This window comes from Kogia breviceps, chromosome 2 (genome assembly GCF_026419965.1).
Source record: "Kogia breviceps isolate mKogBre1 chromosome 2, mKogBre1 haplotype 1, whole genome shotgun sequence".
NCBI lineage: Eukaryota > Metazoa > Chordata > Mammalia > Artiodactyla > Physeteridae > Kogia > Kogia breviceps.
The window spans coordinates 51,586,073-51,601,030 of record NC_081311.1 but is presented as its reverse complement, the minus strand read 5'-3'; the positions used below and the strand labels follow the sequence as shown (position 1 = coordinate 51,601,030).

Here is a 14,958-nt window from a genome sequence, read left to right as displayed (position 1 = left end):
CCCTCTGTGTTTACTTTCTTCCTTTGTAAAATGATTACATTTATTCATAAAGTAGTTGTGAAGGTTAATAAATATGAAAACCTTAGAACATTGCCTAACATGTAGTAAGAGCTATAAGAGTGTTAGCTGCTGTTGTTCCTGCTGTTAATACTACTACCACTCCTATCACTACCCATCATATTGAGTGCTACTGACTTGGGTTCAGTAGTCTCGGTTCTTTATTATCTATGTGAACTTGGACAAGTTACTTAACCTCTGAAGAAAACTGAGTTTCTTCATCTCTGAAATGGGAATAAATGTACCTGTCGTGTGTTGTAATGAGGTTAAGATACAGTAATTCTTATAAACTGATCAGCACAGTGCCATACATATACTGTTCTTGATAAAAATTAGCTGTTATCATTAAGGCCCCTCACAGTCATGTTGTTCTCTTTTGTTTTCAGTAGGGGCAGTTAGGTTTTTCCACCCTCCTGGTCCCATAGGAAGGAGACTTTCTAGCCAGGTCATTGGAAACTTCCACAGTTGTTCTGTCTCTTGGGATATTGCCCTGAGTCGGTCCCACAACATCATTCACTTGTATGTGCTGATGTCTGTTATGTGCCAGGCTCTGTGCTAGATGATGAGAATTTTAAAAATGAGTCTTTTAATTAAGCTATTGAGTAAATATTACAGACATTTTCATTACACTTATATTTTTGAAATTATTTGTATTGCCCACTTCTCAATAATCTTGCTGGTTGAGTTTGCTCATAACATCTAATAAGACCTAGTCCCTGCTTTCTACAGCCCAGTTCAGCTGAAAGCACAATTCCCACATCCTGCAGGTTTAACCAGTCCTGGCTAAGGTGGGTGAGTGGAGCCTGCAGTAGTGTCCAGTGTTCCCAGGGCTAGAGCCCTGAGCAATGTGCCTGTCAAGCTACCACCTTCTTTGTGACTCAGCTGTAAATCAGAATGTCTGCTTTGTTTTCCTGTCTAGCATTCCAGGTCTCATTATGGGACTGGAAGCCCATCTTCATCTTGCTCTAGCTGTTGTTCCACCATTTTCTTATTTTTAATCTTCTGTTTTAGCTCTTTCTCTGCATCTTAGAAAAGAGAGCACAAAATTAGAAAAAAACAAAAACTACTGCCTTTATATCCTCTCAAGTTATTGCCTTTTTCTTTCTAGTCTTTGAAAGAGTGGGTTATGTCTCCTGACTCGATTTCTTTACCTTTTTTTAACTCTTGAACTCTCTGTAGTTTTCTGTGCCTCATCTTGTCTCCTGAAACTCCTCTGGCAAGGGTGACCAAATTTGCAAACTACCAAGGTTGATCATTCTTTACAGTCTTTAGTTTTTCTTTGCTTATCTGTGGAATTTGACACTACTGCCTATTATCATTTTCAAATTCTCTTCCAGTTCTTTTCTTTTCTTTTGGATTGTGCATTCTCAGCCGACTTCATTGCTTTTTTCCCCTTCTGTCCATTCCTTAAATGTTCGTGATCCCCTGGATCTCCTTAGCCTTTCTTTGCTTTTTCTATACCTTCCCCAGATGACCTCACCTGTTTCTGATGGAACATTTGACTGTTATCTTTGTACTGACAGTTCCCAAGTCATCTCCCATTCAGATCTTGCCCTTGCATTTCAGACACCTTTACATGGCTTGTAAACACCCCCACCTGCACCCTCTGTAGGTACCTCAAAGTTACCTCAAAGTTAGCTTGACATGCTAAGTTCACGATCTCTTTCCCCAGACATAATGTTTGCCCTCAATTAAAGGCACCACCCTCTGTCCAGTCAGGCCTGGAATCATGAACCCTTTCTCCTCTCTACATCTAATTTAGTCAATCAGTTATCCATTTCCATCTCCTACACCTAATCAGTCAGTCAATTATTCATCCATTTATTCATTAAATATTGTGGTCTCATTTTGTGTCCACTGTTACGATGAAATTCTCAAGATTCAGTATTGCTAATATCTTTTGTATTTGTATCTTTTCTCTAACCTTTTTGCTACAATCCTTGACATCATTTTCATGTTAAAACCTCTTAACCTATCTACCTTTCTTCCTCTGGTCCATCCTTCATACTGAAATCAGAGTCAGTTTTCAAAATTCAGGTCAGGTCATTGTTTTCTGGCTTAAAACCCTTTGGCTTCCTTACTTCCTGTAGTAAAGTTCAAATTTCTCAGTATGGCATTTAAGGCCTTTTGCAGGCTGTATTTTTTCCATTGAACTTCTCTCGTTTCCTGCAGCATTTCTTTGAACCCTGTTCACTACCCTTGTTTAATTAATAACAATTTCCTGAATGTGCCATGCTGGTTCTGTGCTTTTGTTTATACTCTTTACTTAGGCTGTATTGCTACTCACATTGTCTTTATTATTATTTACTATTTATCATTTGGACCCAACTCAAGCATTGGCTTCCTTTATGAAGCCATTTATGAAATCCCCTTCTCCCATTAAGCACTTTCTTTTTTGTGCCCTCATGTACTACCCCATATACTCTCCTACAGCAATTATAGCACTTCATTGCCCTTTTCTTGTCTATATGTCTTTTTCTCCATATTGGAGTGTCTGTTGTGTCCACATCCTCTAGCACAGAGCCTGATTTGTAATAAATCTTTCAATAAATGTCTTCAAAAAGGCTTTCAATACATGTTTGATGACTGAATTAATGTATTCTAAGTCATGACCATGATGAAAACATTCCTTCCTTTGCCAGATCATATGCTTCTCCTGGCAGGCATTATATCCTACTTTGTTTATTTTTTAGGATCTTGTCTCATAGATGCTTAATAAAAAAGTGTTAAGTAATCTGAGGTGGAGGTATGCAGTGAATTAAGTGGGGCTTCCCTGCAGAGGAAGAAGTTGAATTGTGATAGACCTAAGCACAATAAGATTGCTTTTATATTCAGTGGTCCTATGCCTTACATCATGATCAAGTTATAGATGCAAATATTGTACCTAACTTTAATCACTCTGATTTTTACAAAATCAATAAGATTATCAGTGCCAATACCTCTGGGGACTGATTAAATGCTGTTAACTAGTTTAAGGATTTTTACTTTTTAAAAATGTTAAAATATGAGTATCCTAGTTCTATAAAAAGTTGCAGAGTAATTATCTAAAATACTTTGTAATTAAATCACACAGAACATATAAAGAGCACAATCCGACTGAGATTGTCCCATTTCTTTTGTAATTTATTTTTTTAAAATAATGTTTTATGCCAAAAGTTGTAGGTTTCTTGGAAAAAACTTGAAGAGTTAGGTGCCATGGGTATGAATAGGGAATGAGATTCCAAATTAGAATAAATTCTTAAGCAAGAAAGCTAACAGGGAGGAGATTGGCTTTTTCTTTGGGTTTAATAACCCAGTGTGGTTTGTGGAGGGGTGGGAAAAAAATCAGTATCATGAATTTGGGTACCTGTTTTATCTAGGAAAATAGGAGATTATAAACAGAAGCTTGTACTTGTGTTATGCTGTGTTATGCTTTATACATATAAATGCTTATATTGGTTTTAAAAAAATTTATTTAATTTATTTATTTTTGTCTGTATTGGGTCTTTTTTGCTACACGCCGGTTTTCTCTAGTTGGTGGCTAGTGGGGGCTACTCTTCATTGTGGTGCATGGGCTTCTCATTGCAGTGGCTTCTCTTGTTGCAGAGGACGGGCTCTAGGCACGCGGGCTCAGTAGTTGTGGCACGTGGGCTCAGTAGTTGTGGCTCACGGGCTCTAGAGTGCAGGCTCAGTAGTTGTGGTGCATGGACTTACTTGCTCTGTGGCATGTGAGATCTTCCCGGACCAGGGCTCGAACCTGTGTTCCCTGCATTGGCAGGTGGATTCTCAACCACTGCGCCATCAGGGAAGCCCTAAATGCTTATATTGTTGATTTGAGGTAAAACTAACGAAATTCTCAGAAAATCACTGTTAAGGGATACATTTTTCTTGCTTTCAACCTGCATTTATAAAATGCCAATTATGTGCGAGCCTATGTCCTAGGGCCACAGTGAGGAAACAGAAGAGTGAAAGGCATAGTTTGTATTCTCAAAGAACTTGGTTTCCAGTGAAGGGAACATAAACCTGGAGTGATCTGAGGAACGCTTCTTGGCTTGTTGACAAGAAATAGGAGTCCACATTCATTTGAATGCCCTACGCAGTTATTGAGTTTTACCTAAACTAAATAATAAAATTTGGAGAGAGAGCTTTTGTGGTTGGCCAGGGGAGCTTCCAGTTCTTCTTTAGCTGCTAGTATTCTCTTTGTTCCTTAAATTAAAGTTTCAGGAAGTAATATACTTTGAATCTGCATTTAATAACATCATTTAATGTTCCTAAACCACAAATTCATTTTGAGACTAACTTTCACAAGTTGCTTTGATCCCCATCTGCCTGAGTAAAAACTTGTAACTAGAGGACAAAAAGATCAGCTTGATTAAAAAAGTAAATAAAATGGGGTTTTGGGTTGAGCTCAGTGTGCACTCTTTAAAACCATGAAGAATCTGGAATGAAGTTGTATTGTTTGAAACCTTTACTTTTGAAGGTGTTATTTTTACTTATTTAATTGCTATAATCAAGGCTTTGAATCAACTTGACGTAGATGACAGCCAGAAAAAACATGGGAGAAGAGGATATGAGGGAAATGGTTGGGTAACACAAGGTAAAAAAAAAATTTTTTTTTGTTTTTAAATTAAATGTAGTTATCTGAATGAGAAAGCAAGTTTCAAGAAGTGACTGGTAGGGGCATGTAGTCATCAGCATTGTTGTTCAGTTAACTGCTCTTGGATTCAGTGGTGAATTTATGCCTATGTAAAATCCCTAAAATGTATGCATTTCATACCTTCTAAAAAGCTATTTGAAAAACTAAAAAAAAGAATATGAGTGGGTGGTTCCTCAGATGATAAGGTAATTGATATGAAAGGAATTTGAAAAAGAGAAAGCTCTTACTTGTTCCTTTGCAGAAACTTCTTTAATCAGTACCTAGGTTCTTTGCAGTCTTCATGCTTCTCTAACCTTAGCTATCCAGTTCCTTCCTTCACTGTTGTCCCTAGCTATCAGTAAACTTCTCAGTATTTCATTCCTTTGTCAGGAAGGCAGTCTGCCTGGATCCTGGAATCAGGTAGAGTTGAACCTGAATTCTCTTAAGTAATTTATGAACTTGTGACATTGGACAAGTGTTTAAGCCTTTCTGAATCTTGGTTTATCTGTTTAAAGTAGAATGAAATCTACCACCTTATAATATTAGGAAGATTAAACAATTAACAGGGACAAAGTGGTAAGGATGTTACCTGTTATAAAAGTGCTCAGGAATATTTGCTCCTTCTTTTCCCTTCTTATCCAATGTGGATTCCTTTTAAAAGCAAAAAACTTTGATTTATAATTTTTTTAAAAAAGAATTTATAAGTAGTTTTGAAAATTCTTTCAAATGTGAACTACCATACTTTAAATGTGCTATACTTAAAAAAATTATTCTTACAGAAAGTAACTCAAAATCTCAGATTTCCAGGCCTTGTACCAGGTATTACTCTTAGTTCAGCATAAAACTAACGCTCACAGACAATGTTAAATGTATTTCAGAGAAGATTATATCATTAGATGATGTAGTCAACATGTACTTTTTCAGACTTATGACTGCATTTTTTAATTGCTTAACCAACTGCATATCAGGTAAAGTGTAGCAAAGACAGCACAGCTACTAAAATGAAGCAGATTCACAATGTCTGTTTTATTTCACTTCAGAGTTATAAATAAGTATAGGAGAAAGTTTCATGAATATTTAAAGACAGAAGGTAGCTAATCAACAAATGAAGTGACAATATTCATAACATAAGCAAATATGGAAACTTTATAGAGTTGAGCTGTCAGATTAGCTTAGTTTTAAGACCACAGTCCAAGATGATTGATATCAATTATGTTGCAGTTATTTGTGCATTTAGAAATCAGTAAATAATCTTGATAGGAAATAGTACATTTAGGTTCTAATCTCCGCCCCCCCCCACGTGATAGCACCCTAAACATGTTGTAGTAACAGTGTGTCTTTCTTGTGGGCTTATCTTGTGCCTCTAAGTTATTAATAGTTAAGATGTTCTTGGGGGATAACATATATTACCCTCATTTCAGACAGTCAGGTAGAAGCATAGAGAAGTGAAAAAATAGAGTGTTCTGTTTTCAGACTACTTGTGACTGGCAGGGAAATGTTAAAGCCTTTCTGACTCACAGATGACTCACCAGAGGACAGAATCTTTAATGTGTGTTATTTAATGATTTGCAGAATGACCCTTATATCCAATATCATTACCAGTTTTCTTATAGTCACCCTGAAAGTATTTGTAGGTGTGGAGTGTGTTTTGTGGTAAAGGTCATTATCAGAAAATGAGGATGGCAGTCATCTGGCATGGATATGCTGTCCCTTTTCCTGCTCATGGCAGATATTGCTGTTTGATCAAGATTCTTTACCACAGAGTCTAGGTTTCACCTCAGAGTCCTCAATGTATTGCTCAAGGCCACTACTACCAATCAGTCACAGGCCCACAAAATGAAATTACTTTTCAGTCTTGGCTTACTATTTATTAAATTAATTTGCACTAAGATTATGAGTTTACTTAAAAGTTGAGGATCTATCATAGCTGTGATCCTATAGCAGGCACAGTTTATGCTCTCATACTTTCTTATGGGTCAAATAAACATGCACACAATTATAAGACAGACTCAGCTCTATTATTGGTGTGAAGGGAATAGAGAAGGATACAAAATTAATTTTAACTGGAAAGGTTTGTGAGTGTAAATGATTTTGGACTTGGAGGGTAAGATCTTCAAGGTGGTCTTTACAACTTTAGCAAAGGCATAGAAGGTACAAAATATAGGATGGATTTTGGGGAATGATAGACAATGTATCTTGGCTAGAATGTATAGTACTGCAGTGATAGGGTAGAAGCAAATAGAGAAGCTTGATCTCTGTACAGTGGGTTTTGGATTTTATTTTGTTGTTCCTGGGCCACACGTGATTTTTAATCTATAGAATGACCTGATCAGATCTGTGCTTTGAGAGAATAACTGTTTTGACAGTTTGAATAGAAGTGGAGTTGGAATCTTGATAACGTAGGAAGACTTTTTAGTAATGCAGAAAGAGATGAGGGTAAGAACTAGAATTGTGGAATGGATATGGTGAATGTAGAATAAAATTTTAAAGATAAAATTGATAAGTGAAACATTAAATTGAGGTTGAAGTCTGGAGAAATTGAAATGGTAATTTATGAAAAAATAATGTCTGTTGACTAAAAAAATCCTTTTTTGTGTTTTATCCAAACTTCTGTTTTTATGTCTTAAGTATATTTTGTGTAATATTAAACTTAATTTTAAATAATTGTTTGGTAATATTAAACTGTTTAAGAGTCTTGTTTGATACTGAATAAATTTTTTTAATTTTTAAAATGTAGTTAACATGTTTTAAATGGCAAAAGTATGGGCATATTTAAAGTATTTAAACAATAACGATTTAAAGGTGAAAAGAAGTCTTCTTTTCACCTAATTCTCACTTCCCTAATGGTAATCACTATTAACAGTTTGTGTGTTTAAATATATAGTTGCACGCACATCTCTCTGTGATATCTTCTGTTTATTTATCTATCTGGCATGTTACTTTTATAAAAATGGGATCTAGGGCTTCCCTGGTGGCGCAGTGGTTGAGAGTCCGCCTGCTGATGCAGGGGACATGGGTTCGTGCCCCGGTCCGGGAGGATCCCACATGCTGCAGAGCGGCTGGGCCCGTGAGCCATGGCCACTGAGCCTGCGCGTCCGGAGCCTATGCTCTGCAATGGGAGAGGCCACAGCAGTGAGAGACCTGCGTACTGAAAAAAAAAAAAAAAAAAGGGATCTAGTGTACAATTTCTCAAAGTAGCAAAAATGAACATGTTCATTTACATGTCCCAAAGAGAGTCTTTCTGTAGCACACAATAACAAGAAGCAAAAGCATATAAAATTGAAATTATGCTTAGTAACCAGTTTTAATATTCTTACTTAGAAATGATCTAGCAAGCCAGTGATTATCCACTAATTAATTCAGTTTAATATTAGTCTAAGCTTTTGTTACCTTAAAGTTCTTGGAAATTATTTGTAAGCTGACATACTATAAAACATAATTACTGTTGAAATGAAAAGTTTGTCAGAATAGTCATTCAGTTTAAACACAGTTTTACATTTTCATAGTCTTAAACATTGTGTGTGAGTATTACTGGCTTATTTGATCAGTAAGCCTATATACGTTTTAGAAAGTTACTCTAATGGAATAAAGATGTATGTTTGTATTATATTAACATTGATTAAAAAAAGCAGAAGATAAACCTATTTTATTAAACTATTTTTGTTTGCCATTTACCTTAATTATATGAACTTGGTTCTTAAAACCTGAGTTAATTTCTGTAAGAATAATTTTAAAAAATATAACACATTTAGGGCTTCCCTGGTGGCGCAGTGGTTGGGAGTCCGCCTGTCGATGCAGGGGACGCCGGTTTGTGCCCCGGTCTGGGAGGATCCCACATGCTGTGGAGCCGCTGGGCCTGTGGGCCATGACCGCTGGGCCTGCGTGTCCAGGGCCTGTGCTCTGCAGTGGGAGGGGCCACAGCGGTGAGAGGCCTGTGTACCGCAAAAAAAAATAATAATAATAATACATTTAAAATATTAGAAGATCAATTTGCTTATTTTCTGGGAATTTTGGTAATTCAATTTATAAAATAGTGCATATTTATAAGCCAGTTGGAACAGAGCTACTTTAAGAGGCTTTATAATCTAATTTATTAATACCCTCTGAGGGTAGGAAAGCATTATGTACTCAAAATGAGAGGTAAAGACTTTTTTTTTTTGCGGTATGCGGGCCTCACTGTTGTGGACTTCCACATTGCGGAGCACAGGCTCCGGATGCGCAGGCTCAGCAGCCATGGCTCACGGTCCTAGCCGCTCTGTGTCATGTGGGATCTTCGTGGACCAGGGCACGAACCCGTGTCCCCTGCATAGGCAGGCGGATTTTCAACCACTGTGCCACCAGGGAAGCCCAAAGAATTTTTTGAATTAATAGACACATAGCCATACAGACACTGAGAGAGCTTATTTTTTTCCAGTTCTCCAATTTTGGCCATGGCTACAGAGTTAACAAACACAAACCCTGACCTTTCCAGATACCGAAGAGCTATTCTCCTTTCTGGTTGGCATGAAATTCTTAATTGATTTGAGCTCGATAGGTAAACAAAAGAGATAAGTGAACAGGTGACTAATGAATCAGATTCTTCTTTTTCTCTCACCCAACACAGATCTGTATAAACCATTAATTTGTTTACAGAGATCACTGAATGACAGTCCATAAAATCAAATTCTGAATCACTGTTATCACCAACAGAGAATAACTTACTGACTATAAATAAACTAAAAACAAAAACAAAATTAGAAGAGAGGAAAGTTAAAATAGAAAGCACAGTTAACAAAGTTCTGTTGCTGTTCTTAGCTCACTTCTGGGAGACAAATGTCTGGGCTTGAGCTGCCTGTGAGGTGTACTGTTCTGGCAAAGAAGTTACCTAGCTCTGTCAGGTGAATCCACTGGGTATCTTGGTGGAATTTCCAAAACTACTAAGGATAAATTTTAGAAGAGAATTAAATCATGACTCCTATTCAGGTATCAAATGAACATGTTAAAGGTTTTATTTATCTCATCACTAATGAGGGAGTCAGAGATATGTTATAGCTGGTTCAAGGGAGAATGCGAAGGCCAAGTACATTTATAGATCAGGAATATTGAAGTGAATTTGCAAAGCTGGCTTCTTCCATCATGGTGGAGAGAAGTCAACTGAAATGGGCAGAATTTATTTGCATGTCTGTAGACAAGAATTGTGTGCTTTACCATTAGTTTTCTATATGTTAACCTTTATCTTTACAGAGTTGTAAAATAGTCCAATGACAATTCCTGTAGGATTAAATTATCCCTAGAAGCTGCAACATTTCATCAGAAGGATCTTTTTTGCTTATTCAAAAGTCTTAAAATTTTCTTTACAAAATGATTTTTTTCAATCTGCATTCCCAGAGAATTATTTCTTTATCCTTGATGTTTTATTAATTTAATTTAGATATGTATTTGGATCTATGGTTTATTGTATTTTTCCTTTCCTTTTGTAGACTTTCTTCACCTTTATTTTAGGGCTATTTTCTATCATGTCTACCTGCTTTTTCTCTTCTATTTGTTTATTCTACTTCAGGGATACTAATTATCTTTCTATTTATTTTTTCTTTTCTTTTTTTTCTTTTTTTTTTTTTTTTGTGTGTGTGGTACACGGGCCTCTCACTGCTGTGGCCTCTCCCATTGCGGGGCGCAGGCTCCAAACACACAGGCCCAGCGGCCATGGCTCACAGGCCCAGCCGCTCCATGGCATGTGGGATCTTTCCGGACCGGGGCACGAACCCGTGTCCCCTGCATCGGCAGGCGGACTCTCAACCACTGCGCCACCAGGGAAGCCCCTATCTTTCTATTTAGTCTCTGTCCTACTTATTCTATCTGATTGCCTTGGTGTCTCTGTCTTTTTTTCTCCTCAGTACTTAAGTTATCTTATGATTTTTCTTGCCATTAGTTTGATTTGCAGTGTTTGGTTCTTTTTCTTGCTTTTTTTTTCAAATTCATTGTTCTTAATTGATTTTCTTAGCTCCATAGCTTTTCTTTTCAATTTACCTGTTTTGTCTTTTTATCTTTGAGCTTTTGATTTACTAAATGTATGTGCTTATTAGGTTGTTTTCTGTTACAAAGAACTCACTGGGGATTTCCTTATTTTCCTGTGTTATGTTTTCTTTCAGACTAGGTTCTTCTTTTCTTTCCTCTTCCTTCCACCCTCTTGTTTATACAGTTGCATGGCCTTTTCTTTATATCTTGCTAGGTAAAGACTTGGATAGTGAAGTCAAGACTTTGTATCTGCCCTGATATAACATGGGTGAGTTCTCCTTGATGCCATCCTCATCTTAGCTATGACTTTGTCTTCTCCTTTTACTGTACCCCCTCAATACATCTTTTGAGCAGTGTGTTTTATTCTCTGCTTCTCTGTAGTTGAAGGATATAAGGTGGTGGTGGGGGGAGAGTTCTTCTGGGGCTCCAGGCTCTCTGTGTCCTTAGATTTTGTTAAGTGTCCTGCACTGGCCTTATTCCATCCTGCCCAGGGTGTAGTACATTTCTAGGGGCTTCAGACCCTTTCCTTAACTCAGAAGAATGCCTTGGAAGTCAACAGGTTCTGGTGACCACTCTGCCTGTCTCAGCTTAGGTTTTAAAGCTTCTGTGCTGAAGGTGTTCTCCTGGACTTTTCTAGGGCATGTCAAATCAGGTCTTTCTATCCAAACCGGAGGATATTTATTAAAATATTAATATATTTATATATTAAAATTTTCAAGTTTTATTAACTCACCAATTTTTCTCATTATTTCTTCTAGGCAGTGTAATCAGGCTAGGAGCCAGATCACACTGCAGAATCTTTTTCTAGCCACTACTTTTTAAAGTTTAGAGATTTTTAGTTTAAGCATTTTCTTATTTGACTGTAGCTGGTGGATTTTTGGCTGAAAAATGACACACACGTATGTATAGTCTGTCTCTTTTTTAAAAAAAATTAATTAATTTATTTATTTTTGGCTGCTTTGGGTCTGCGCGTGGCCTTTCACTAGTTGTGGCGAGCAGGGGCTACTCTTTGTTTCGGTGCGCGGGCTTCTCATTGCGGTGGCTTCTCTTGTTAAGGAGCACAGGCTCTAGGCACGGGGCTTCTGTAGTTGTAGCTCACGGGCTCTAGAGCACAGGCTCAGTAGTTGTGGCGTGTGGGCTTCTCTGCTCCATGGCACGTGGGAACTTCCCGAACCAAGGCTTGAACCCTTGTCCCCTGAATTGGCAGGCAGATTCCCAACCACTGCACCACCAGGGAAGCCCTAGTCTGTCTCTTTTATTAGATACTGGGGATAGGAAGTTCTGTAATTCTTTTTCATCCCACTATCTTTACTTAAAAGTCTGTATGATTTTCTAAATATTTACTTTTGACATGATTAATAACACTTATATACTCTAGAAGCTCTCTAAGTCTTAATGTCAGGAGTGATTTGGAATCAATTTTTTTAATTGAAAAAAATAAAACCAACAAGTTGAAGACAGTGTCTTAAGGTACATAATTTTTAAAAAAATCAGTGACTCTAAGGCATGTGTTTTTTTTAATTTGAATTTTGCTTTGTATGTGGTGTTACAACATTTTTATATAACCACAGTGAACATATAGTGACCATATTATATTTTTGTTAATGTTAGGGCATTTTAATATTTTTATCTCATTTTTGTAATCTCATCAGATGATATATTATAATTTATTAAAGTTACTCAAATAGAGGACACTTTTTATTTTTATGCTCTTTTGTGTTCATTGAACCTTTTTGTTGTTTTTTATTACCTTTAAAATAATTTGAGGGACTTCCCTGGTAGTGCAATGGATAAGACTTCATGCTCCCTATGCAGGAGTCCCAGGTTCAATCCCTGGTCAGGGAACTAGATCCCGCATGCATGCTGCAGCTAAGAGTTCACATGCCACAACTAAGGAGCCTGCCTGCTGCGACTAAGACCCGGTGCAACCAAATAAATAAATATTCAAAAAAATAAATTTGAGAGGTTGAGATTAATGGACTAATCAATGTTATTAAATCATTATACTTCTCACCCTGGCACTAACTGTAATGTATGTTTATATTACTGGATAGAAATTCTTTTGAGATATTTCCTTAAAATGACAGCTGATATTTCAGCCCTTGATGCCAGAAGAATTTTTTTGGTGCTATTGGATTCTTTATCTACATCCTTCCTGTAACTTTAATAATGTAAGTTTTCAAATGTATTCCAGTTTTTATAACATCAAGTGCACTTAAGAAAACAACCAAAGCCACGTTTTTATTTTTAAAGGAAATAATATTACCCAAAATGGAAAAAATAATTTGGATTGGAAATTGGAAGATGTGCTGTAGAAGTGTTATTTTTTAATACAAATTTGATAGTCTAATTTTATTATTTCTGGATTTTGCTATCATCATCCATAGCCCAAGTTAATAAAAGGGTTTACAAAAATGTTTATTTTCTTGTAACATAAAGTTATTAATTAGTGTAATCAGTATTTATTAAGAGTTCTGTAGGAATTATGAGTAACTTTTGGTTTATACTGCATTTAATTATTTAAGAATATGCATTCATATTATGTAAATCCATGTAATTATCCTTATTTAGAAATGTTTAATCTGCTTTTTTGTCTCCTCAGATTTTGTCAAATTTTAAGAACAAATGCACCATATAGCTCATGGAAGAAAAAACACAAATCAAGACTTTTTTGGGTTCCAAGTTGCCAAAGTATGGAACAAAACCTGTAAGAAGTACACTGCAGCCAATGCCAAATGGAAAACCTGTTAATTTATTGGGAACTTCCAAGAGTAGCAATGCCAAAAGTTACATCAAAAATAATGGCTCTGATTGTTCATTGTCCCATTCATTTAACTGGAGAACGGCAAATAAATACCAATTTAGTGCACAAATTCCTGAAGAGCCTAACGGTACTCAGAGTTCACAAGATAAAGAAATTGATCCTGAAAAACATGCACCTGCTCAAGGAATGTTTGATAAAAATGGGATGAAGGGAGGTTTGAAAAGTATTTCTTTACTCACATCAAAGTTAGCAAAGCCATCTACTATGTTTGTGTCATCTGCAGAAGAGTTAAACCAAAAGTCTTTGTCTGGACCGTCTAATTTGGGTAAATTCACCAAAGGCACATTATTAGGAAGGACTTCATATACTTCAGTCAGTGCTCCAAAATCACAGTTGAATGGATTTTATGGAAACCGATCAGCTGGTAGCATACAAAGGCCTAGAGCAAACTCCTGTGCCACCAGAAGCAGTTCTGGAGAAAGCTTAGCACAATCCCTAGATAATATTAAATCTCTTGCTTGTGAAAAAATGGTTAGGTCACAGAGTTTTTCACATTCCATTCAGAATTCATTCCTTCCACCTTCATCTATAACCAGATCACATTCCTTCAATAGAGCTGCAGATCTGACAAAGCCTTATCAGAATCAACAGCTACCCATTAGAGTGCCTCTAAGGTCGAGTATGCTAACAAGAGATTCTCGGCAGTCGGAAGTACTCAATGGGAATGAACATTTAAGGTATGGATTTAATAGGCCTTATGCTGCTGGTGGAAAGAAGTTGGCTTTACCAAATGGCCCGGGTGTAACTTCCACTTTGGGTTATAGGATGGTTCATCCCTCTCTACTGAAATCTGGCCGACCTCCATTTTCTGGGACTATCACAGTTGATGGTAATAAAAATTCACTGGCTGACACATGTATAGAGGAAGACGCTGCACTTGTGGCTAAGGACAGAGCTAAGGATAAGGACCAAGAACTAATTGAAAATGATAGTTATAGAACAGAAAATGACCAGACCGTGAAGCATGATGCTAAAATTAGATACCTGAGTGATGATGTGGATGACATTTCATTGTCTTCTCTGTCATCTTCTGATAAGAATGATTTAAGTGAAGACTTCAGCGATGATTTTATAGATATAGAAGATTCCAACAGAACTAGAGTGACTCCAGAGGAAATTTCTCTCAAAGAAGAAAAGTGTGAAAATGTACCACCAAAGGATATATTTGATTCCCCCAAGGAAAATGAAAAATCCTTCAGTAAAACTGATGAGTGGATAGATATAAGTGTCTCTGGTAAATATTAATGTCCTTAATATTTTTTGTTTTCTCCTATATAATAGAACTGAATTTACACTTAGGATTATCTTCTGGCCAGGATACTAACAATTTCATGGAAGGATGGATCTAGACAAAATTGGAATGGGGCAACATTTACCTTCCTTGTGACTTTTGTCCCTTGTTCTATTTTTCATGCTAAAACAACATCCATAAAAACATTCATTCCCATATGGTATTTTACCTTTGCTC

General features: G+C 36.7%; 1 protein-coding gene across 7 annotated transcripts in view; it reads left to right on the top strand.

Moving 5' to 3' along the window:
• Positions 1-14,958, top strand: part of CCSER2 (coiled-coil serine rich protein 2) — a 152,232-nt gene that overhangs the window by 24,621 nt on the left and 112,653 nt on the right. For all 7 annotated transcript variants that reach the window (XM_059051856.2, XM_067025230.1, XM_059051853.2 and 4 more), the window contains exon 2: positions 13,269-14,724. In XM_059051856.2, coding sequence (XP_058907839.1) covers positions 13,308-14,724 — 1,417 coding nt within the window. In that variant the 5' untranslated portion in view covers positions 13,269-13,307. The remainder of the gene's footprint in view (positions 1-13,268; positions 14,725-14,958) is intronic.